We start from the raw sequence: 25,724 nt of genomic DNA, 5'->3' as shown, positions 1-25,724 counted from the left end.
TTTTTATTTTATTTTATTAAATGTTATGCAGTTAGGACGCCAGTTCTTTTAAAGTGTCCAACAAAATCGTCCAAAGCAGTGAAACCGACTTTAATCAACCGAGAGTACGAAGATAATCATGAGCACATGAAAATTACATATCTAGAAAATTTATAATTTCATTAAAAATCAATCCATTAAAATGCATTTAATTAAAACTAGTGTTAGTTTTACTAAGCTTATTTAGTAGCAGTAGTAGTAGTCGTCGTTGTGTGTGTCTCTCTATACGAGTAAAGTCATATAGTTTACTTGGTCTTAACATAAACATGACACCTGATATTCTGAATGCACTGTAAACCTCTGAGGGTGAAGATTTTTGTGGAATATGCCTCCCAAAGTAGACAGTGTACTGATTACTGATTTGCAGAGACGCTTGATTTCTTTCTCCTGCCCTCAGACCTTGCTGTGCGGCGGTGACAGTTCCCAAATGGATGAGTATGTTGACCTCTGCATTTCTTTTGGGTAAGCCTTCCAGTCGAGTCACACGGTTCTGCGGTTGCTATTTAATAGGTCTGAGGTCGAAAGACAAACTGACCTTTCGATACCCCGAAAGGGCGATGCATTTCATTCAAACACTCAAGTTGACATGGACCCTTGTCTAACCTCAACATTTATATATACAACCGAAACAAAAGTGCCAAGCTCAGTCTCGTAACTGTCAGCCGTGCTACTGTATGCGTAGCCCACAAGTAAACTCCCCTCACCCCAGGCTTCCTGTGTGGATTGCGTCGCTGCTTCGCGCAGCCAAACGGCTGAGGAGTGACGGCACCCGTCGAAAGAAGGTCTACAGGCTCCTGCACAGGAAACTGGTATGTGCTCACGCGGTCATACAAATCAGAAGTCACAGCCATTCGTTGCTATCATTGCATTTGCTCTTCAAAATACTATAAATAATATACCTTTCAAAACAATAACGACTCTGTCTCAATTTTTTTTTTTTTTTTAATTCCAGATGTTTCAGGGATTTGGAATGAAGGAGCGGCGTGTATGTCAGCCCACCTATGTTTATCCCGAAGAGGTGAAAATGTTGTTGCGCTCTGTGTTCTCGGAGAACATTTGCGACTACCCTGACCCCTGCCATAACAATGTGAGTGTAACATTTTTAGCATGATTTACTGTTACTATTCAACTTTAAAAAGTGTACGGCACTTGTGACTGGCATGAAATAAACAACATTTAAAGGCCTAGGGTTAGGCCTGTTGTCCGTTACTATACATGTCTGCAGCAGATAGGTGTCATAATTATTCCCCATAATGATGGCGCATACATTTAACCTGATGGTGATGTTTTGATCTGGAATTGTACAAACGAGTCAATTCAGTCCAATTCAGCGAAGTCTGTGTCTTTGTAACAACTGTTGTGTTACACTGTGCAGTTCAATAGAATTGTTTTGTGTGTGCTCTTCCAGGTCGTGCACGTCACTGTCGAGGATCTGCACAAAGTTACCGGCGGCTGAAGTATGTTGAATTATCTTGAATGCTAATGGTAGAGGTTTAGACTGGATTATGTTTAGTTGTTGTTGGGTTTGTTTCCAGCTTTTTCTATGACGCCTGACGTTTGTAGCTTGGCGTAAGCAATAACAGCAAAATTCACACGTGATACGGCTGATGTTTTCAGGTTGCATTTCAGCTACTACACATTTGGTTTTCTCGCTCCAAATTAAAGTTCATGGAACCGTGTGGTTTGTGTGTGGATGTGAAAGTAGCAATATTAGACAGGGAAGATGCAACCCCAATGTGCATTTTGTTTTTTTTTGTTTTTTTAAAAAACAAAAACAAAATGCACATTGAAGTGAATTAAAATGTAGATGCAGTTATGAAAAAAAATCTGCATGTAAATGCTATTCATGATTCAAATTTGTTTGTTTACAAAAATAGCTACAAAAAGTTTGTTTACAGACAAAACTGAGACATAAAACATAATTAAAAAATTTAATAGATTTGGAATTGCTTTATAAATAGAAAAAAAATAGGATCCCTTTTATTTTACGTTTACATATTACGTGTTCATTCTTGTAAAATGTTGACACATGTGCTGCTCTCTAGTGGACTGATATGAGTACTACTTCACCCATCATCAATCACGGCTGTTCGTGGTTTATTGTGAATATGTTGTTTGTTGGCCTGTTGAACCTAATGTATATTATAGCTTATAAATAATACATGCGTGATGATGCATTTGGAAATCCATGCAACATTTTATTTTACGTTATTTTGTTTTTTTTTACAACACAAAGTGACTGAACAATACCGCCCACACTGCCAGTGACCGCGCAGGTAAGGCCATATTTTGTTCCGACGCGCTCACTTTTCACAAAGCCCTTTATTTATGCGCAAATAAGACAAGGAATAGGAGTGGCTTTATGCGAGTATACACGTCTTCACCGCGACGGGGCGCTGTTTGCCACCTCTGACAGTGTGTCCGCTTCAGAGGGAGCGCACGGTCCCGTGGAGATGAATGGCAGCAACAGCGCCCGGGTCCCAGCAGCCCGCATTTAAAGGCGACTTTTATTCTGAAAAAAAATGCGCGTCCACCCTGTGTTTGGAGCTGCAGGTTAGTCCGGTCTTCGGCGAGCGCGCAGGCATCCCCGGCCTCAAGTTGTTGTTTTGTTTTGTATTGGGGCTTTTTTTTATTTATTTATTTTTTTTTTGGGCGAGAGAGGAAAAAGTTCTCGGACGATCAGATCCTCCGTGGTCCACATAATTTTTTTTTTTTTTCTTCTTCTCCCGCTTTACCCTCCGATCCAACTTTGCAGCATGCGGGAGGAGTAATGGATGGCTGCGGGTGCCGGAGGGAGTCGACCGCGGCGACGGGCGGGTCGCCGCGCAGGGACAGGGCGAGCGCAGGGGGCCGCGCGGAACCGCTCGGTGCCTGCGCACCGGACCGATACCGCACCGCCAAGTTCAGCCTGGCGGCGTACCTGCTGTGCTGGCTCGTGCTCAGGTGGTACCAGGTGAGAGCCCGGCTCGCGGCTGCGGGGCGTTTTTCGATCGCAAGGTGCAAAACTCCTCCAAAGCGCTCTTTTCCTTCTGGCTACAAAGACTGAACTCTGAGATGAATGCACCTTTATAAAAAAGTTATGCTTGTAGGATTAAAGCGCCTGCATAAAGGGAGTAAGAAAAAGTCAAGTCTGGGGGTATAGTTTCACACCAAGTGACCAAGAATTTCTCACAGATTTTGCACACAGTCCCAATCTCGAACTTCCTCAGCTGGCTTTGTGGACTTTTGCTGCTCATGTGACAGCAGTGATTTGTGCTCTTGCTGGGTTTTTTTTCCCCCCTCTCTCTCTCTCTCTCTCTGTGCTGCTTAATATTCCGCCTAAGCGCGTTTATGAGGCCTGGTGCTCCAACGTCGCCTTTGAACTGTGAGAAAAAGAAGCCGGGCTCACAAAAAAAAAAAGGGCATCTTATTTGAATAATTAACTTATTGTTCGGCGGGTAAGCCAGCCTCTCTCGAACCACCGCACCGAAGAGTGGCAGCAACAGCATTCAAATCGTCAAGTGCTCCCCCACTGAGTCAGAGGAATTATTAATTGTTCACTTGTTATTTAATAAGTGAAGCAATTCTCAGATCTTGCAAAACATCCCAACTGTTACCTTTAAAATGCAACGCTGCACCTTGGAAATCATCTGTGTTTGCCACTGACGTATAGTCATCGCTCTTTCACTTTTTGCTTTCATCAGAAGCTGAGAAGCCAGAGGGCGTCTGAACAGGTAAGAACCCATCAATGTTTTTTTTTTTTTGCTTTGTTTGCTGAATTTCTCCTTCACCCTCGTGCAGTAACTCCGCTGGGCTTGAATCGGCCAAAAAGTCGCTAATGCCACGGATTAGCACGACCGACCCTGCACAGTGGAAGTGGGTTGGGGGGGAAAAGCCTGAGTGCAAACAGTCGTGTCGCGACTTCGTACACCGTATGTATACAACAATACAATGCAATAGCGCACAGAAAGTCTGCTTATGGATTATAGATTATCACAAAGTCCTCGCCGGGGGGGGGGGTCAAAACCTCACTGTTTCTTAGGTGTAAGCGGTTGACGAAAGTCAAGAAGAAACATTTTCTGTGTTCATTGTTTCATTTCCACCAGCGGGACACAGGAAGTTGAGGATTTGGTCTCGATGAAGGAGTTTTTTTTTTTTTTTTTTTTTTTTCTTTTCTTTTCTTTTCTTTTCTTTTTCTTTTTTGCTATTCTTCTCAAAGACGCATTAAGTCAATACCAGCGAGTGTGGGTGTGTGTGTTACAGGAAACGGCTAAATAGAGCTCTGACCTTCTGTCAGTCTGGTTGACAATGAAGGATTCTCCCAGAGTTCTGGACACCTGAACACTCCCCCCCCCCCCCCATCCCCACAAACTATTCAGTCCGTGTCGGTGCCCGACCCAAAGAAAGAGACACTCAAGCCTGTCGAGTTTTTTTTTTTTTTTTTTTTGCTCTGCTAAGCATCAATTTGCCAGGACGGGTGTTGATACCGCAGCGCTGATCCCTTTTGTTTCTCGTATAGCGGGCGTGACAAACGCGCGCCACACTCGCAATTATCGGGAAATTGGCGTCGGGAGAGGGACGAGTCGGGACCCAAAAAAAAAAAACCTCGCATTCCTTCCCCCCAGCCCCGAGGCCGGGGCTGCAGAAGGGCTGGCGGGGGCGACGGGCGAACAGGCTGCCGTCCAGGGCTTTGGCACACAATTGCAAAGTTGACACAAGAGAGATACTGAGGAATTTGTCTCTTTTCACGTCCCGCTAAGCCGAGGGGGAATAGGGTAGGCAAGGAAACCCTCGGCTGTCCCATTTCCCATGCTCTCTCTCTCTCTCTCTCGCTCTCCCTCGCTCTCATCGCGTCGGTGGCGGCGAGGAAGGGGCCGCCGTCCGCGCCGCTCGCCGTTTAATTACCGGCCGGCCGCGGCAGGAACGACGGAGGAGGATTTACAGGCCCTTGATTTATTTCTCCTCAGGCAATCGCTAATTTCCCCGCTAGCTCGCGGAAAGCCCCCTGAAAGGATAATGAACTTATTAATCATCTGTCAAATTGTCAATGTTCTTTTTTTTTAGGTTGTTTTTTTTTTGGTCCATCAGAGATGAGTTTCCCTTTAATGTAGCAACAGGGCGTCGACAGCTGCAGAAAGCAGACCGTAACTCTGAACAAAGTTTGCCCAGATTCCGTGTCATCGCTGAGGGTCACCTTATTAGTCTCGCTGGTGAGTCACGACTCACTGAAGGCGGAGAGCGGCCGACAGTTACTGTGCGTGAACTCTGTTTGTCCGTGACATCACTCTGTGGGAGGCGCCCAGCTCTGGCGGCCTCGGCTCCTTTTGATGCAGCGCCCAGATCTCTTTTCTTTCCTCCTTTTTTACAAACGGCTGAAAATAGAGAGGAAGAGAAACGGGTCGGAAGGGCCGGTGCGACGACATAATGGCGAGATGGGGGCGGGGGTGGGGGGTGGGGCGGCGGGGATGGGGGCACCGGCGGAGAAAGGCCCCCTCACACAGGAGAATGGAGCGAGCGCCAGCAAACGTAATGACTGACTTTTCTTTTTCGGGACCTGTGGTTTTCTCTGCCTGGTCATTAGGTTTCCCGGCACAACAGACTCTTGTGTGCGCGCTTGTGTGTGTGTGTGTGTGTGTGTGTGTGTGTGTGTGTGTGTGTGTGTGTGTGTGTGTGTGTGTGTGAAGGAGGGACGGCGAGAGAAAGAGAGAAAATAAGTGGGTTGGTGCAGACAAGGGAATAAGAGCAACACAACCCCTTTATATCCGCTGCAAAAAGTTCAGGCAGGGTAAATTCTCTCCGTTTCGGGAGAAGTCGCAGCCGCTGGCTCGCGGGGGGGGGGGGGCGGCAGCGTTAGAAATACCACAACAAGATATGTCAACATGTCAACGACTTGTCATGTGACCTTATTCCGAGGCAACGTCGCGGTCTCGCCGTGACGTCGCTACGCGAACGACGTGACGACGCAGTGGGCTGTGTGGACACAAATCGTCGCGGAATCGGAGAGCGCAGCGGCCGATTCACGAGTCCGGAACGCCGAGCGCTTGGACGACGCCTGGATGTGCTTTCAAAAGTTTAGAAAAAGGGGTCAAATTAAGTTTCCCTGCGAAGGTTATGGGGCATTCCCTAACTTTTTCTGAGCAGGTATATCAGAGTCTCAACTTTAACTCACTGATGATGAGACTTGAATGGAAGTGACGGATCAGTACCAGTGGTTTTGACATCGTGACTATTCCTTTGGGACGCCTTCAAACTAGAAACCGAACGATGACTCATCTCATAATTATTTATGTGGTGAAACATGAGGAATATCGGTGCGTAGCTAGCGAAAGTACGACGCGGCACAGAGCAAAGCTAACACTTAGGATTAAAATCTGCAGGGGAAACACAAGCGTAGAGGAGGAGGAGGAGGAGGAGGAGGAGGAGAGGGAGGAGGAGGAGGAGGAGGAGAGGGAGGAGGAGGAGGAGGAGGAAACGTCCCAGGGTCACGATCAGCTCCAGTCTCTGGTATTCCAGAGGGGCTGGAGGCAAAACAAAGATGCAGTCAAACAGTAGTTGGCATCCAAGTGAGTGTTTGCCTGGCTGGGCGCGAGTGCTTACTGCTGCAAGCGCCCTATGGGCAGGCTGCGGTTCACCGTGAAAACTATGTCATCCATCCATCCATCCATCCATCCATCCATCCATCCATCCATCCATCTTCTTCTCCCGCACTCAGGGTGACAGGAATGCCGCAGCCTGTGCTAGCTGCCTTGGGGCGACGGTGGCGCTGCAACCTGGACGGGCCACCAGTTTATTGCAGGGCCGCGCGGAGATAAACTTCCTGTCCTAGAGAAACTACATGTCTTACCCAATAAAGGGGGGGGGGGGGCCGGGTTTGCACTGCAGTTGACAGGCCGGTGCAAGCCAGCGGTTTGATGTTGACGTAGTCGTGAATCTAATTTCCACATGGTCAAACGATCAGGTAATGTTGGACTGACATTAGTAGAGAGTGAGGTCTCCTTTTATTGCCATAAGAGGTCTTTACCATTGAACTTTGCGCTTGTTCATGCCCGGCTGTGTACAATCTGTGCGGCACTTTCACCAGTTTCTGACCGCACCGGGCACTCATTCCTTTCTTTCAGAACGCAGGATCAATGCAGATCCGCCTGGCATTGGTCTAAATGAGACATTTCTTTCCTTCACGCGCAGCTGATTTACATACGCGGGCCCCTTCCAACTCGGCTACTTTACTTTCAGGAGGCAAAGTGCACCGCTCAGCTCAGGGTGGGGGGGGGGTGGGGGGACGGAGTAGGTGAAGGGAAGCGGGGGGAGGAGGAGGAGGAGGAGGAGGGTGCTTTCAGCTCGGGCGCCGCCACTCTCGTAGGTTTTCACAGACTTGGCTCGGCTCAGCCACATTTGTTATGCAAATGAGAGAGCGGATGCGTGATGATTTCCTGCAGTAACTGTTGGTTACACAGGAGACAGGAACCCCTCCCCCGCCCCTCCTTGCCCCTCATTTGCTTGTCCGGGGGAAAAAAAAAATCAAAAGATTTGTGGTGGGGTTTTTTTTTTTTTTAAAGTTAATTCTTCATGGCACTGGTTACTACTTATATGTTCACCATGTTTATGTGCAACAGTTCTGCCTTCTAAAAATAGTACCCGACTAGTTCCTTGTTTCACCTCAGTCGCAGCATCCAGTATCTATTTATAGTGTTTTACCTTCATTACTTTAGTAGAGGGTTTTTTTTTTTTATGCACTTTTATTTTGTCACTATCAAACTAGGCCAAGACTGTTTTCTGCTACGATGGCAAATTGAAGAAAAAAATTATGAGTTGGCATTAAACACTTTCTTTTTTTGTTTTGTTTTCCTTTTTTTTTTTCCTTTTTTCTTTTCTTCTCTTTTTTCCTTTTCCTCTTCCATTAAACACTTAAACACTTTCATGGTTCTGTCAGAGAAAAGAAAAGTCCATTCTTGACATCCGTTTCTTGCTCTGCTTACTTTACTGGAAAAAAAAAAAAAAAAAAATAGGGCCAATGTCCCTCCGTGATGTCACACAGGGCTACACTCCCCTCTCAGGACAGTGACGGCAGCCTGCCGTTCGTTTTGCCCTCCGAGACCGCGTCTAGACTGCCTTGTTTTCGTCCCTTTCCTAAACATGCAGTTTGAGCTTTTACTGTCCTGTCACAAAGCATCAATTTTGCCCGGAAAGCAAAACTGAGGGTTTCTCCTCCTCCGTACACAGAGGGCTCAAAACATTTATCCGCGTATAGAAACAGGACACCCTCTTTTCAATCACAACTTCAGAGCGTCTCGGCCTTTGCTGTGATCAGTTGTGCTATTTTGAAATGGCCAATCCGCCAACAGTTTATGCTAAATATACACTTTGAGCAGTTAGCAAAGTGTTGTTTTCATTTAGACTCAGCGTTGTTCCGACACTGCAACTGTAACTTATAAACACAGGCACTCACACTTCCACACACGACTCGCAAACTCATGTCACGTCTGTTTATTGATTTTGTATCATTAGAAATTGATAGATTAAAGTGTGTGGTACTCCGTCATTTACAAAGAATGCATAACTGCTGCAGGTGTGTACTTCCTATAAAGTGAATCATTTTACTGGGAACACAATCTGCCATTATATTTTAATCAGTTTTCAGCCGCTAATTGCCACATAAACACCGTCATGTTATCGCCGGGATTATTTCCGAGTGATGTCGATCCATTATTCCAAGTTGTTTAGCAAACAGTGTCGCCGCAGCCCGGACGCCGCTGGTCATTAGCGTCCCTTTTGCGCGCCGCCAGTCTTGACCTGTTATCTAAGCTGACCGCTCACCTCCTGCACCCCCCCCCCCCCCGTAATCTCCGCGCTCTGCTATACGTCCAGTCCGCTCGCTAATGCCTCCAGCCTCCGCATTTTTGCAATAACTTCCTGTCTCAGCCGTTGCGTGGCACATTATCGGGACTTTGACCCATTAATCACGACTCACAGAGCCCTAAGCGGTCGGGCCGCTCGTTTTCGACCGGTTGCCAGTACGTGCACGCGAGAACTTTCCCAGCGTGGAATGATGTGAAAAATTGGCCGTAACTCAGACGTCTGGAACTCGGGGGAGGGGGCCGGGGGGGCTGGCGCTGATTCCAAAGCTGGGGGGGGGGGACAAGTTGTGAGAGCATCCTTGATCCGAATCTGATTTTATTGACCAGTGTTCCTTCTGGTGCCGTGCCACATCAACCATTAAGTGATTACATGCAGAAACAGCCGATAAATCATCTTGGATTCGTCGAACTCGGCTTTAGAAACAAGAGCAAACAAGATTTTTTTTTTTTTTTTTTTTTTTGTCCTTCTCATCTGTCCGTCCGTCATCTATCTGATACGTTGCATGCCCCACAATAAAACAATGTGGTCTCGAAGGACCAAATGGGTGGGAGCTGTTCTCACTGACCCGAGGGAAGCGTCAAAAGCTACGTTTCCAATACAGTTTTTCCGCAAAATACAAGCGGTATTTCTAAAATTTCGACGCAGTACAATTGCGATTTGCAGGTGTTTCCATCGTATGGTGTGAAGTGCAGAAGCCGTAATTCTCGTGAAATCTCGTCTGGCTGGACGTAATTCTCGTAAAGTCTCGTCCCGCCAGATTCACGAGAATTACGTTTGCGCTTGTTTATGCTTGCTTGCTGTCAAGAATGGTTGCGATATTTTTCTGTGATTGCTTGTAAAAAAAAAAATCTGTCTCCTCCCCTGTCCAAACCCGCCAATTTTACTCAAAGTGAACTGGTCACATGACCGCCGTACCAGTGACGCGTAAATGCGAAAAAAAAAAAAAGTGTTTCCGTTACACTTTTGCGATACGTCTGTATCAGTACTTCTGAAAAACCACATCACGAGAACGGAAAAACCTTTTGCCGATATTTGAGAAGTTTTTCGAAATTTGGACATTTCCATAACCAGTTTTTTTTTTTTTATTATTGCGATATTTAGGATATTTAGGATTTCGCAAGTCTAGGGGTAAAATGGAAACGCAGCTAAAGGTGCTATCACAACAGATAGGTATGACTGAAAGAAAACATTGGTAAAATGGTCTCTTACCCAAATAGAGTATACTGACATTTTAATGTTATTAGTTTTAGGTCGAAAAAGTGCGAGAGTGACTGCACAAGTTGTACAGTTCAGATTCCCCAAATGTCTAAATGGGTACATCCATCCACGGCTGCTAAACCCGCACTCACAAACTCACTCACTCACTCACTCACTCACTCACTCCTCCTCCTCTATAATCTCAACCAGAGTCCGGTGGCCTGGCATGAGCCCAGCCATTTATTTCAGTCCCTCCAGAAGGAGAAATAGTGGGCAGTCGAAGAATAGACGTGGAGTCATGGCTGCAGCTCCGAAGAGCAAACCATTCTGGTGGCACATGTGACCCGCAACGTGGGACAGCTTGCAGTTCAGTGGAGGCTCTGTTCCTTTATTGGTCATTTGCTTTTTTCAAACATGTTTTATGCACGTTTTGGTCTTTCCTGTACATAAAACAGTGGGGGGAAAAAAAACTAACTTTTAGGCCTTTTATCTAATCTCAATCTTTTTTTTTTTTTTTCAGCTGCATCAGACTCATACCGATACCTTTTTTTTTTTTTTTTTGGTTAATAAGGGCAAAAATAACAAAAACACATTCTTGCACTTGCCCTGGATGTGTGACAAGGGACATTATCTTGATGAAACATCCCGCTTTGCTTTTGACCGTCACGGAACAGCGATGGTGCAGAAGCGAGCATGTGGGTCAATGTGGGCGGCTGGAGTGGAACATGTGACGCATGTGCACAGTGTCCAAAAAAAACTTTCTTCTACCACTATATTACAAAGTGTTTTTTTAAATATGCTATTATACTACTATTTCCAGAGCTTCCACATTGCACCAGTAACGCCAGCGCGGGCCGGTGTGTCAGCGGCCAGAGGCGCTGGCGTGAAACGCAGAGACTGCTTGTGGTTGTAGTTCGGCGTTTGACACAGGAGGGGGTGTGATTTATCCTTGTTGCTGTCCTGTGGAGGTTCTCCCTCAACGGCAGATTTTAATCCCCCTCACTGGTCAGGTGCGACCAGAAATATACCGGAAGAGGTCAAGCTCGTTGACGTATCAAAACCGTGACAGTTCAATCAGCGATGCGTTCACAAAAAAAAAAAAAAAAAAGACACACAAAAGCGACGTGATTCACAAATCCACGATGCGGTCGACTGCTTCATGCCGCCGCAACAGGTTGGATCCCTGTGGGAGTCCAATGACTCGAGTGAAGCGATTCCCGTCTCTTGCAAACAAAGAGACAAACAAAAAAAACGACCTTGTTTGCGCGTCTTTCGTAAGTCGAACAAACTTCTCGAGGATTTTGCCGTCCTTCTGTTTTCAAGCGTGAGGCGACGGAGCGGCAGCGAAGGCCCCGCTGCTCTTTTGTTCCGACTCGGCCCTCGGTTGTCGGAACAGTGAAGTCATTGTTTTTCTCTCCTGAGCCGGTGCATAATGATGTGCGAGGGCCATGCTTGGGTTTTTTTGTTTTTTTTTGTGTGTGTGTGTGTGTGTGTGTGTGTGTGTGTGTGTGTGTGTGTGTGTGTGTGTGTGTGTGTGTGTGTGTGTGTGAGAGTATTTTACGCCCACACGCATTTTTAAAGAAAAAAGAAAGGAAAGTGCGGTGCCAAAGATTGCAACGTCTTCATGCAATCTGCTTCACTGACCCGAGCTGTGCCACAGAACCGCCTTTTTTTTTTTCTTCTTCTTCTTCTTCTTCTTCTTCTTCTTCTTCTTATTAATCCTCTTTGCTACGCCTTGAATCTTCAGCCAGCGGAACAGCTGACACCTCTCCCATCAATTGCGCATTGTGAAACATCATCCAAAAGAACCTGTTTTCGTCATCCACCCCTATCTAGCTTGTTATGTGGCCAGATATCGCTTGCGCAAGAAGCTGGTCAGGCAAACTTTTAAATAAATAAAAAGTATAGCGTAGCGCCCGAACGTGGTGCGGTGGGCGGTAGAACGCGTTGGAGCGCCGCAGCGCAGCGGACGGTCCTGATCCGTCTTCTGCTCTTCAAACCCTCGTCTAACAGGCAGGAGCCACGTAAATCCGAACCTTCCTCAAGGTGGTGAGCGACTGAGTTGTGCATTATTTAAAAAAAAAAAAAAAAAAAAAAAAAAAAAATCCTGGATTACCGCGTCTGCTTCGGCTTTGCTCGCTTACCAGGCGGCGACGCCGGCTCTTGTAGAAAGAGGAGGACATAATTCTGTACAGTCACTCGCTGGTCGGTTCGTCACAATGTTCTGTGTTGGTTCTGTCCATTTCATTTTGTCAAATGTATAATTCTTTTTCTAACTGAATCTAAATGAATCTAATTTAATCTTATTCGAAGTCTTTTTTTTTTTTTTTTTTTTTTTTTTTTCAATTTGGAGCTCAAGGTAACACTTCTATTACAAGCAGTAGTTTGCGTTATTTGAGTTGTAAGCACGTGTGTTTTGCGTTCAGGGTTTGGGCGAGGCCGCCCTAGCATTAGTCCATCATTTATTGGTGAAAGTGCCCAGTCAGCGAACAAATAATAGACGCAAATCTCAAAAGCTGTGAGTAACTGCGTTCACAAATTGCTTAACTGTCCGCATTGATGCCGGAACAGTGCTTTGTAAATGATTCATAGAATGTTTGCCAACACTTTTGTAACTCCTAAAAGTGTGTGCTTTATGTAAACTGTTACCAGAACCAAACACGTCGTCGACCAGACACTTCCGTCGCTAATTACTTTCAAAAATATTGACATGGCAGTTTAGTTTCATAATTAGTTTTTTTTCCCCCGGGAGCGTTGGAAGGCCGCTCGTCACCCTCGGCGCTCCGCCTGTTCTGACTCGGGAGAAAACGGAGCGACGCCGTTCGCCAGACTGCGGATGCTGCGTGCGAGCCCCGAATCCGACGTGTCGGGTCACGAAACGGCGAGAGAAAAAATAATCGGGGAACGGCAACATCTGCAAACGCGGCTGGATTATAACAGGCACGCACAATCACCCCCCCCCCCCCCTTGCCCTTTCCCTTATTGTGAATTCATTACGTAATGCGCGCAGGCCGCACTTCCTCTTGTTTGTTTAACGCTTCGCAGTAAATACCGCGGCGAGTGGACTTGGGTGTTTGCCGTAATGTTTTACATTCCGCGTTGGCTCCTCTCTGATAAAGACGAGGGTCTGCGCCGCTGATCTAAATCGTGGGGCCTCACCTCGCAGACTGCGACACATCTCTTTCCCCCGCTGCCCTAATATGCAGATTGTGGCCTGCCCTCTCCGTGAACACTCGAGCAGAGTTTGTTAAGCTCACGGTGTTATGTAACGCCCGTGGAAAGGGCTTTCTTCCTCCTCCCCACCTCCAGCCGTGTCCTCCTCTGCCTCCCTCCCTCCCTCCTTACCTCCCGCCTTCCCTCTCCCTCTCTCTCCCTCCCTCCCTCCCTCCCTCTCTCTCTCTCTCACCCTCCGATCTGGGTTAAGTCTGTTTAAAATAGTAGCGCGTTGCGGAGCCGGCGTCCGCGTAGACCCGGTCGAGGACTGGGGCAGCTGGGGAACTTTTACTGGGGATGGCGCTCGGACGCAACGTGAGAGGGAAGAGCGCCTTTTTTTTTCTCACACCCCCCACCACCACCGTTCATCTGAGTGAATTTCTTCAAGAATGATAAGTGCTATGTTCTTCCTCCGCACAATCTTCCAGGTAAGCTTCGATTTCAGTCGCCTCCCGGGCCAGAAATTTGAACCTCTTCCAACTTTTTTTTTTTTTTTTTTTTTTCTCCTCCTAAGAAGTAACCACACAGTCCGGACTACCTTTCACATCCTGGAAGCGTCTGTCTTTTGGGTCGGTAGGGACGGCCGCGAGAAGCCGCAAAAAGTTTTTTTTGGCAACAGCATTGAAAGCACGTGCGGCAGAGCAGAGCGCCGGTTACTCAGGCTGCAGTCAGACACACACACACGCGCACACACACACACACACGCACACACAGAGGCTGAGAGCTGCCATCGTTGTTGTTGTTGTTGTTGTTGTTGCCGCCGCCCCCGCTTATTGATTTCTCACTGGTTGTGGAAACCTTCAACTCGGAACACACGGCGGGAGCGGAGAGGACGCGACAGCAGGGCATTAGCAGCTCCCCCCGGGGAGGACGGAGGGCTTTCGGGCCGCCGCGGGCCTCAGCTGCCGCGGCGTCTGCCGCGCCCCGCCATCTGCCAGCCGGTAAACGCGGCGAGGTTGCCTCGCCGAAAATATTAACATAACGTCGTTGGCTTCAACTGCCCCTCCGTCCGTTTGGCGAAAAGCTGCGCGAGACTGAGGGAGGCGCGGAGGATTTATGACACGTGGAAAGTGGCGGCGGCAGCCAACCGCTGTGCTGTCCGCCTTGATGCTCGGCCTGGTTGCACACGCATGCACGCACGCACGCACGCACGCACAGCCGCTCAAATCAGAACCATGTGGCGCCCGGCAAATTGTTTATTGTCTCGTGTCGTCTGATGTAAATCTAGTGCTCCCCCACCCCCCACCCCCGTACTCTCCTTCATCTCGACGTGCGCCGTCTCCTTTACGTGAAGAGCGACATCAAACTGATGCGTCACCATAACTTTTAAGAGGCACTTTGTTTTTTTTATTGGTCGTTGGAGTTCAACCTGGCAGACGGGCAGCAGCGGACGATAAGAGACACGCGGGACGCAACGTCTTGTTCGGCAACGACGACTGGCTCACGGGAACCCAGTTGTTCACATCCGTTTTCAGGAAGGCTCCCGTGCGCGTGTCAAGTTTTACAATGGGGCAACACGGAAAACGTGTGTGACGCTCGGGGTCAGAGCTCGCCGGCAAACGTGGGGGCTGACGGGAAAAGTGGGAACAACGAGGCAGAGTCGCGCCTCTGCGCCTCTCGTCCTCCGGGACTTGCGCGATTTACGAGCGAAGTTCCGCGAGACGGCTCGGCGCCGGCGCGCTTTGACAGCCGCTGTCGCCGCGAGAGACGAGGCCACCGGGGGGCGCTGCGTTTTGTTCGGCAGCCAGCTTCATTTTCACGGGAGGTAAAAATCCATCCGCTGATTTATCACGGGCATCTCCGCTAAAATTCCTTCCCAATGCCCGAATGAATGAAACCCACGCGGTGGCTTTGAGAAATGAGGCCTTCTTCTTTTTCCAGCTCCTCCATTAGTATTCCAGCCGAGATCCCTGAGGCCCAGCCGGATTCCCTCGCTTTGTGCTGCGTTCCCATGCTGTTTATCGGAGGGGGCAGACGGGGGCGGGGAGGTTTTTCGCATTTTTCTGCTCAATGGTGAACTTCTCTGGCGTAAACACGGAAGGTGTCTGGCCGCTAGCGGGGCTTCGCAGAGGCCGAAGGCCGGTTGCGATGTAAGAAAACATACAGCGCCGGTGGAGTAGTTTTTTTGTTTTTTTTTTATCGGCAGATATCGGTAGTTTGTTTGGGTTAGAGTGTAAACAAAGAATGGGAGTCGTTGCAGTGTCCTTACAAGGATCGCTGCGGTACCTGTCTTGTGTGTGTGTGTGTGTGTGTGTGTGTGTGTGTGTGTGCCGCTCTCGTTTGCAGTTTTGTCACTGCAAGTTTATTCAAATGTCATCAGGCCTGAGCCTGACCTGTCATTCACCCGTACCGGGTTCACGTGTCCGACGGAGGAAGAACGGGAAAGCAAAACCTGTCTTTCCAGACGGCTGTATATACGCATAAAAAAAAAAACGTCAATAGGGGCGCCCGGCGCAACCGACTAGCAATGAGGGAGGGGGTGGGGGCACCCGAGACGCGGAGATTATCGGGGATCTGCGGTCCCGTAAACTTGAAAGCAATATCTGGGAGACCCGCCGGTGCCAGGACATGAAGTAACTCAACAACAAGTTGTTAAATCTTAAAAGCAAGAGACGGCGTACGGCTCCAAAGCCGAGGAGGGTTTATGCCCCTCGCTTGAGAAAGTAAGGGGGGGGGGTACACTAAATCCCCTGAAATGAACGGGTTCAGAGCTGTGGAATGCTTTCAAAAGTGTCTCGACGCTGCGTTCTTCTTCTTTTTTCTTTTTTTGCTTTTATATTTAGACAGCCGAGCTATTTATTTCTGATAGAGGGCTTCAGAAAGACAAGGAAGCTGAAGTCACGTAATTACGCAACTGCACAAATATTAGGACTTTTGCCGCCTGTTTTTGTCAGTTGTGGTTTCTATTAGCTTTACACATTAAAAAACACTTCTTATGTGACACGGCCGTCCAAACACGAGTCGACCTGCCAAGTCTTCTGGACTTTGGTTGGCACGGCGCTAGCGAGGGGGCTATGGAGACATGTTATGTTTTGTTCCCGTTCCTGGAGAGCTCGGCTTACAATAACTTTCCCCCGAGGTACAACTTGTCCACTCCGCCAATCTCAACATCGGCTACGCTGTCTACCATTGCAGGAGGCATTGGGAGCCTGGAAAAGTCGGACTAAAGTGAATCGTGGCGACCTGGCGCCCGGACAAACATTTTGATTAGTTCACTTCCAACTGTCCAGCCGGACAGATGAGGGCAAGCGTCTGTTGTTGGCAACTTGTGGCAACATATGATAATGCTGAATTCAGCGAGCTATGCTTTTGCATGAGCTAGACATTTAGACAAAACGCCACCTTATTAGCCCACTAGAAAGCCATGAATAAAAAAAAAAACCCTCGCTGATTCACTGGAGGGGGATCTGTTTCTCCTGCAGGGCGTGGGCGGGTTTTGCGAGCACTTGGTATACGTTGACCTTTTCACGGATTCATGTTGACTGACATCAGTTGTGCCCACGATCAGCTTTTTTTTTTTCTTTTCTTCTTTCTTCCCGTTTTGCATATGGAAATGCAACAGAAAATACATAAAAAATGAGATGCGTGTCCTCACGAACGTGGAAAACAAACCGAGAGTCAAACAGGAAAGCTTAACAGCCGTTTGATTCAGAAAGAGCTGTTTGTGGCAAAGCTAAACACAAGACGACACGAGTCGCACGGTCAGACCAAACAAGAACAAGACGAGGTTACAGAAAAGAAAACAGGGAGACCGGTGGTTTTAAACACAGCTTTAATGCGACCAGTTCAGTGAAAGCAGCCTAAAACAGGACTGAAGACAGTTGAATAAATAGAGTAGCTGACCAATCACAGAAATGGCTATCAAAAAAAAAATGTAGCTACATGGCTTAAATTAAAAATAACTCATATTTCACCCCTTGAGCCCTTCTCCTTCACCCCCACTGCGCCCTTCTCCTTCAATTTATGCATTCATGTTTTAGTCTAATGGCTTTCTTTTTTAGTTGAAGTATAGTATATTTTGTTCGGTTGCCTTGCAGTACATACAGTATAAAAGTTATCGATCAGCCAGCAATGCTTCATCTTTTTTTCACCAACGAGACCGCAAAGAAACACAAAACAAAAGAAAGAAATATACGCGTATATACATCACAATAAACATAATATCCTATGTGTATAACAAAAAAAGCCCCACATATTCTTCTTGTCCCCCTAACCTGTCCCACCCTTGAGGTCAACTCTCACAAACACGGCTGCCTAATAGCTTTCCGACTACCATAGAGACAAATACTCCTTAAAAGCTAACAGACATCACTGCCTTGTGCCCCACACCTCCACTTTGTTGTACATGTTTTAATGTCCTAGCACGGTCCAGTATACTGGCATGTGACATAAGTATGCTTGTTTTCCCCACACAAGCACAGGCGAACGCCGCGCTGCAGCAGCTTGCCGTTTCAAGTGAGTAATGGGATCGGTCCGAAGTGACACCTCAGAAAATGACACCTTCGGCACGCACTTTCAAGCTATGCATTCGCATGGAGGGGAGCTCGAGCCTGACTCGGCCGGCCAGATCTGCGACGCGGGAGTTCGCCCGGGGCCCGCTCTCTGGAAGCGGCAGGCTCGGTTGAAGAGCGCTTCCAAGTCAGGAAAAGCGGGTGAGGGCGTGCATCCGTGCTCGAGAGAAACCAAAACGCGCCGAAGCTAAACACGGTGCAGCGTGTAGGTCTCCGTGGTATCTCCCGCGTGCGTTCCCGCGAGCAACAGCTTGTGCGTTCTGTTGTTCCCTCGTGAATAATTGAGTGGCTCGACTGAAACGAGACCGCCGCGGGCGCTGGGATTGTACGTACGCACGTCGCCGATATGCGTCCTCCCTCTTCTTAGGAACCACACGTTACTGAGATTCACCCCGATTCCTCCACTTCTTTACTTGGGTTTGGCTGACTGCTGGAGGCGACAAACCGCTGCCAGAGGAAATAATAATAGAAGTTTGGGACCTCAGCCATCAGGGCATGCGGTCAGTTACGGGGTCAGTGGTGATCATGGGACACGGGGGGGAAGTTGATTTTGGTGGGAGTGCTAATACATACACATCTGGGCCTGCTCCGCATCTCCTCCGAGACGCGTTGCCTTGCATCTGTTTGGCTCGCTTTGCAGCTTCTTATCAATGAATAAGCGACGCTGCCTGTGCGTGCGCGCCTCTGCGAATGTGGGAACCCCCGGCAGGCACAATGGTCCGCTGTCCCCTCGCATGGCTGCGGTTCCCACGTCCACATTCCCTCCGCGCCGTGCGTGGGTTTGTGGGGCTGTGAGGCTGCGCAGAGATTATTGACGCTGAGGCTGCACTTTGGTCTCAGGAAAAAAAAAAAAAAGTCAGAAAATGGAGTGGACAAAAGAAACTAGATGAAATTCGAAAGACCGGGATGCTTGATCTGTTTGGGTTTTTTTTTTTTTTTTTTTTTGTTTTGTTTTTAAATTATGGAGACTGAAGGACCTGCCCTGCTGTGCTTTGCCCTGCAAGCTACTGGACATGCAGGCTAATGCTCCAGTCTGTGACCTTGGATTACCTCACAGGTCTGTCACTGTGTGTTTTGAGGCTGCGAGAGCGCGTAACGTAAACTAATCCCCCATCACTCCCCCAAACTGGGAACTTTATGCTGTTAGATGAGCGGCATTTACATTTTTTTTTGGAGAATCACGCATGAGTTAGCTTGCGAATGCAGCCGCATCAGAAAATTTGCTTACTTTCGTGTGACCCAGGCCGTGCTTGACTGATCAGTGGGTATGGAATTTAAAAAAAATAAAGAATGAAAAAAAAAAAAAAACACGGGCCAGTTTGTGTTGCTGGGGCTGGAGTGAATGAGACCCTCCACTAGACAGGGACCTCCGCTAAGCTGTTAAGATGAGCTTATGCTCTTAGCTCTAATTACTAGGAAACTAGCCAGCCATGCAATGAATGGGGAGGATCTTGCATAGCAAACATTTTGCTTGACATCTGTGAATGTAAAGAAAAAGGAGGACATTTTGAAGAAGCTTTCCCTTTTTCCCGCAGTGGAAAATCTACTGACATGAACTTGACATGTGCCTGGCAACGCTGACCTTATTGACCTCATGACAGTTGAGCTTTATCATGCCCAGTGACGTCGACAAAAGGCGGCAGTTTCAATCTAGTTCATTTACGTCCGGCGGAGCCGCCTGCGTCCTAATGTGATTTAAGCGAGCCCTGATTCGGCCTTGTCCTTGAGCTGTCGTGCACCCTGCGCGGCCCGAAGTCGCGGCTCTGTATTTATAGCGGCGGTTCTTAATGCCTTCGCCTGTTATTCAGACCCGGAGATCACCGTGTACCCGCTGTTTCAGGATGGATTAAGCTGCGGCGGTTGCAGAAGGCAAACGCTGCCCCGGCTGCGGGACGAGGCACTTGTGGCTACTTGCCCGTGCAAACACTTATCTTGCTGCAGCGCAAAAAAAAATATTTTTTTTTTCCCCCTTCTCGTTCTTTTCCTGCTGAGGGATTAGGACCATGGAGGGCCGTAAAGACACCAGAAGTGGATTACAGAGGAGACAAGAGTCCTAGTGTCAGGAAACGGAAGACCTTTCAAGTGCGGCAGTGAGACGTTATGTCTGTAAGCCTGTGCGTGTGGCACGCCATGGGAGCCGTGCTTAGCTGGTTTACCTTCCACCTTTCTGGTTTCCTTCTGGAAACGGTGGATATATTTAAGCGCTGTGGAGTAAGTAACAAGTCTTGTCGTTCACAGTTTACGGGACCGGTCATTCCCCCGCGCCTCTGTTTGCTTATTTCGAACGCCACGCTCTTGCGTCGCATTCGCCAGCTTCAGTTCCGATAGGGGTTCCTGCGGGTTTCAAGCAAGAGAGTCGCTTTTCTTTTAGTTTGTGCCTTTATTCAGTCAGTTTGTCAGCTTAGTTTGTTCTTTTTTTCAAGGCTTAAGATGAGAGACGGGAAAACTGTCGGGATTAGATTAGATTCAACCTTGCAAATGCCCATCTAAATGATTATGGTTCATTGTGTACGGTGCAAAAATATGATCTGGTCTATACATATGTGGCTCCTTGACCATCCGTTTGATACGGAAGAGGATAAAAATGTAGGAGGAAGATACCAAACCATACCATAGAATAAATATGAAGCTAGAAAAGTGTACATAATGAAATCTTTTTTTTTGTGTGTGTTTATCTTGTTTTGTCCTTGCGTCTGCCTACATTTCACTGTGACACTGGCAATTGTAACCGCAGGCTGCGCCTTTTAGTTGTCTGCGGCCGTGCCACACATGTTGTTTTTCTTCGTGGTGGAGAACTTTTTGCCTTAATCCCTGTCGCTGTGTCTGCCGATATTTTGAGACGAGCCCTAAATCAGTGTCGAGCTAACGTCATGTGTCAAAACGAGACAGGGTGTCCGCGTGGTTTTTGCTAAAGCCAGTGTGTTCATAACTTCCTAAATGCTGCTTGTATCTTGTATTCAAATCTTCTGTGTGATTTTTGCCAAATTTTAACACCACAAACACAACTGCAGTCGATCCCACTGCAAGCGCATGTTGTTCCTGGCAGATTTATGTAATTTCTTTCGCTATCTATTCAGAGATTGAGCAGGCTTCTCCTTTTTTTTTTCCTTCTTTTTTTTTTGCTGACTCAGGGATAGTCAGTGCTTATCTTATGTTGTCCTCTCCATGGCTTTTACATACCACAGGTTGTTAGTGGTTGCATGGGGAGCAGTTGTAGTGTCTCCACTAGCACTGTGTGCAAGAATCTTTGTTGTGACTACCTCACCCTCCTCCTCTCTGCTCTGTCCGCAGCCGCAGCATGCCCTCAAAGACACCCAGCCCCCCTCTGAAGGATTAAGCATAGAAGAGGGAACTTTGGGTGCTGACTCCCTCGGATGGTGTGAGACAGGAGTCGGCGTCGGTGACGTGTCTGATGACTGTTTTGACTCCCACTCTTGGCACAGTGACACCCTGTCGGATTTGAGCTTGGACAGGGAGGATCTTGTAGATGCCCCCCTGAGGCTGGAAAACTTCTTCATTGGCCAGAGGTCCACGAGCAACAGCAGCCTCTGTGGCAGGCAGAGCAAGGTCCAGCAGAAAGAGCCGGCGGCGGATGTTCACCGATATACTGCAGAGACTTATAGCGGGCAGTCCACGTGTTGCAGGAGGAAAAGCCCAGAGAGCCACCTGGATCGTGACCTCTCCTACAAGTTGTGTGCAAAAGAACTGGACGCGGTCGATGTTCAACACCATCCAAGTGCAGAGAAACAAAAGCATGACTTGCGTCAAGAAAATTCCTGTTTACAGTCCGTTTGCACAGAAACGCAAGCCGAGGCAAGCACAGAACTTCTCCGATTAAAAGCAGCCGAGCAATGCATTGCAGACACTTTTGGCACGAAGGCGAGCCGACGAACTGACAGGCAAGGAGTATGTTTGCAAGTGCGGCCTGGAGGAGGCAGCCCTGGCTCCGCAGACACAGAAGCATGCACAGTACATATAGATACCACAGGAGATCAGATTGAGCCAGAGCAGCAGAGCACGCATGGTTATCGGCCAAGGTTTGAGAGAAGACGAGAGGAGGCTCAGAGTAGCGTGCACAACGCAAGCCTGGACAGATTTGGATTCTGTGATGATCCAGTCGAAGCAGGAAATATCGGGCCGCTTCGCACTTGCTCTGTCGAGAAAAGCAAAGCACCGAACCGATGCAACAGTGAGCATGTTGATAGATGCCCGAGACACAGAGATAGCAGCAAAAACAATTGCAACCCGTGCAGGAAGTCTGGAATGTACTGCTACGGAGCACAACTCAAAGCTAAGGGCAGTTGCGCCGACCACTCGTGCTTTTCTGATGAAGTAATCAAACACACTCCTCACAGTTCCTGTTTGCCGGTAAACTGGAGCCCTACGTTTGCTGGAGACGCAGCACAAGGCACAAAGACGAGCGGCCCTTCAGATGACGTGCGAACAAAGCCGCGCGATACGCCTGATACACGAGCTGCGATAAGCACCACCGATACTTGCTGCTCGCAAACAGCACCTGAGAGGAGCCACAGAGGAGGACTGCCAGAGATCGAGCCTCGGGTTTTTTCCAGCGTCAAAAGGGCCCAGGACAATGCACGGGTGTCAGGTGTCTGCTCCCACACTGAGGAGTTCAGGCCTGATAACAGCACGAGAGACGACGCAAAGCAAACTGGAACAGTGAATGAGATCTGTTCCGCCATTACTTTCACCACGCAGGCCGCAACTTGTAATACATTGGATACCTGCTCCACTTCTCAGGTGTCTCCGGATCCAAAGGGTTCTCCCCGAGACCTAGAGGGGTTCTTAGAAAGGAAACAAGATCACAGACAATCTCACGGCACCGCGCGGCAATCGTCACAAGCTCCAACCCAGGAGTTAACCCCTCATGAGTTGGATCGAAAGGGCACTCCTCTGAAATCGTGCCCTCGTAGCCAGCGTCATGCTGCCGAAAATACGTCGGCCTCAAGTGGTTTAGAAACGTGCTGTGGCTCAAATTCCGGCCAGCGTCTTTCTTATCAGACAGTCGGGCGCTCTAGCCTTCAAGGACAGGAGGAAGGGGCTTCCTGTCTTTCATCAGACCACTCACAAGGAGATGGGAGTTGGGTCAGATTACCCGGTCGTCCCCAGTCAGAACTTTCTGAGCAAATTAACCGGGGGGTATTTCCCAGTGCAGTTACCGGTGAGCCCACTAAGCACAAGCATCCTGGGATAAAGGAGAAATCAACCAACCCTGCTGCAAGCGAGTGCATGCAATATCAGAGGCCAGAACGTGTAGATGTGGCTCCAAAGGTCCCTCCCTCAGCAAGCATACAAACTGCTGTTGACGTCACTACGAGTCATTGTAAAAAGGTCAACCTCGATCTGAGGTTCGCCGAGAGTTCCTCGAGCCAGCAGAGTTCTCTTTCCCTGCTCGCAGACTCCAACAATAACAAGGCCGGCATAAAAGGCGCGGGAAAAGGGGATGCCGTCGACCGCTCCGCCAAAGGAGCGCCAAGCGACCGTGAAAGTATCGAGAGCATAGCTTGCCCTCTTGTGGAGCCGTGGCAAAATGTAGCTTCCGATCAAGTGGCATTCGAAAGCACGTCGCTGGAGCAATTCGAGGTGTTTTCGCCTCCGCTGGACTTCAGGTACGACTTTAGCAGAGCAGACTGCCACTACGGTCTTAGAAACAGCCATGCTGGTTACAACTATTTGACGCCTGGCAGGGAAGCATACCAATTACAGACAAAAGGCGTTGAGGATGACCCCATTGCAGATTTCAACGACCACGCGAGCGAGGCTCGGACAGCGAGGCACCCACAGCCCGACGTTTGCTTCAACCTGCACGGCTCAGGTTGCTTAGAGCCAATCGTGGAGGCCGAACGCTCGCTGGAAAACTGTGCCACATTTATGGATCAAATAGGCGTCGAGGCCGAGGGAGAATCTGTGATCATGAGACACGCCGAGGCGCTTGGCGACCATGTTCGGCTTTCGGGCGACATCTCCGTCTCCAAGAGTACGGAGCAAGAGCCTGAGCGAAAAGAGCGCCCGTCTGATAATGATATAGAACCTGCGATTATCTCAGCAACAGCCACCGTCTGCATTAGCGGTGAAGAGCGCCACAGGCCCATAACTGTTGCCTACGACACTGTGTCATGCAACTCAGTGGACAGCAACTCTGATGCAGCGGAGAGGCCGCACCTCTCAGTCTGGGCTAGAACCAACAGCTCAAACAAAGTCGCGCAGAAAGGCAAGGCTAAAGGCAATCAAACGGGCAACAAGGCGTCAAAGTTTTCCGTCTTCGCTAAAATGCCTTCCTTTCGGAAGTCCAAGGTTTCAAAGGGCGCCAAAATCGAGGAGGTAAGCCAGGAGTCGTCGGATGGGGGAGACGAGGTCTCTCTGTTTGAGCAAGAGCAGCCGGGGGACAATGCGGCCGACGACACCTCGGTTCAAAACGACATGCTCGGCCAAACGGTTCATGAAGTGTCGTCTTCATCCTGCTGTGAGGTGGAGGAGGATGACTACGGCTTCTTCTCCTCATCCACCTCTCACGGCTGCCAAGGGGGCAGCGAGGAGAGCGGCAGTAAATTGAGTCAAAACGAGCCGGCGTCGAGGCCTGTCCAGACCCCAGACGGGCAGCCCTGCAAGCGGAGCAAAAGCAACGACAGCTTGAACATCCGCATGCGCTTTGCACAAGCGCACAAATCCCTCTCCAGCCTATTCGAGTCCCGTTCCGCGGATAAAGACGAGCAAGCCCCCGTCGCCGCCGGCGCCGACTCAGACTCTATACAGCAGTCCTGGGGTACGACGACTCAGGCCGCGGACGTTGAGCAGCTGAAAAGGACACTTTCTTTGCCAGACGGGGACTGCAGAAACATCGCTCGCGGGCAAATTCTCCGAGACGTCATGTCCTCTCCCCTCCTGGAGAGACATTGTGGTCCGGGGTCGCCGTCTTCCCTCAGATCCTCGCGCCACACCGACCCCATCTCAAAGCGAGGGGTTCCGCAGGGCTGTGCCGATGGAAATTCCCACGGATGCAGCACCGACGGCCAGACGACGCACGGGTTGCCTCTGTCTTTCAATGACCCTGCGGTCCCATTGCCCGGTACCCCCAGTCCGGTCTCACATGCCAACCACAGCTTACCTTCAACCCAAGCTCATCAGGTTTCCCCATCCTGGACCAGGTCCCACCCTGGAACCGCTGACGACTTGGCCAAGAGCCCTCTGCGGCCTATGAGCCCGAAACCCAACAGCCCAAGACCAGCCTCTCAGCGTAAGAGCTTTTGCTTCTCTCATTCAGCGAGGGGGAAATCAGTTTCTCCCGTTTCATCGCCACAGTCTGTCAGCATAGACGGATTAACGGACCCACCTAAGAGACCCAAAACCCTAAAACCTTCAAGTAGCCCGCTGTGCCTCAGCCTCAACCCACTGGACGCAGCAGACGGCAGAATGCACAGCCAGTCACACATCAGACTGTATGCCAACGGCTCCATCAACGAGTTGGAGGTAAGCAAAAATGTTTTTCTTGTCATGCACCGAAGATATGTTTTAAAATCATGAAACACAGTGATTTTATTGAATTGTTGGGTGTGGAATTCAATTTTAAAACACGTATTACATCTGTTTAAACATTGATTGACACAATAAAAAAATTGTTTTCCCCAAACGTTAGATAGATAGATAGATTTCTAAGTGAAAGCATTGTGATAAACATTACATTTTGCCACCAGTGACAGGTACAAATTATGTACTTACTATTCTTTGTTTTCGGCTTTTTTTATTATGTGGGATTGTCATTTGTGCTTTCCCCTCTCCTCCTCCTTTCGCTTCCAGCAATTTACTTTTAAGAGTGCGCAATTGTTGGGGCGGACCCTGATAGAGAACAGAGGTGCTTTTCAAGTAAACAATCTTGTATTTATTTCATCGTCGGAGCACAAGGAGCACTCTCAC

The 25,724-nt window shown here is 48.8% G+C and overlaps 1 protein-coding gene across 4 annotated transcripts in view; it reads left to right on the top strand.

Annotated features, from left to right (window-relative positions):
- Window positions 1–395: 395 nt before the first annotated feature.
- Window positions 396–25,724, top strand: part of LOC142880062 (rho guanine nucleotide exchange factor 4-like) — a 57,293-nt gene continuing 31,964 nt past the window's right edge. For 2 of the 4 annotated variants that reach the window (XM_076013696.1, XM_076013693.1), the window contains exons 1-7: window positions 396–501; window positions 749–848; window positions 992–1,126; window positions 1,448–1,496; window positions 2,795–2,992; window positions 3,723–3,752; window positions 21,087–25,280. In XM_076013696.1, the coding sequence (XP_075869811.1) occupies window positions 1,125–1,126; window positions 1,448–1,496; window positions 2,795–2,992; window positions 3,723–3,752; window positions 21,087–25,280 (4,473 nt within the window). In that variant the 5' untranslated portion in view covers window positions 396–501; window positions 749–848; window positions 992–1,124. Of the gene's footprint in view, window positions 502–531; window positions 849–991; window positions 1,127–1,447; window positions 1,497–2,794; window positions 2,993–3,722; window positions 3,753–13,486; window positions 13,713–21,086; window positions 25,281–25,724 lie in introns of those variants that run through there. The other 2 variants (XM_076013694.1, XM_076013695.1) reach the window with 2 other exon arrangements.

This window comes from Nelusetta ayraudi, unplaced genomic scaffold (assembly GCF_046127955.1).
Source record: "Nelusetta ayraudi isolate G7.1 ecotype Tasmania unplaced genomic scaffold, CSIRO-AGI_Nayr_v1 ptg000155l, whole genome shotgun sequence".
NCBI classification, from domain to species: domain Eukaryota; kingdom Metazoa; phylum Chordata; class Actinopteri; order Tetraodontiformes; family Monacanthidae; genus Nelusetta; species Nelusetta ayraudi.
This window is presented reverse-complemented; position numbering and strand designations above follow the sequence as displayed.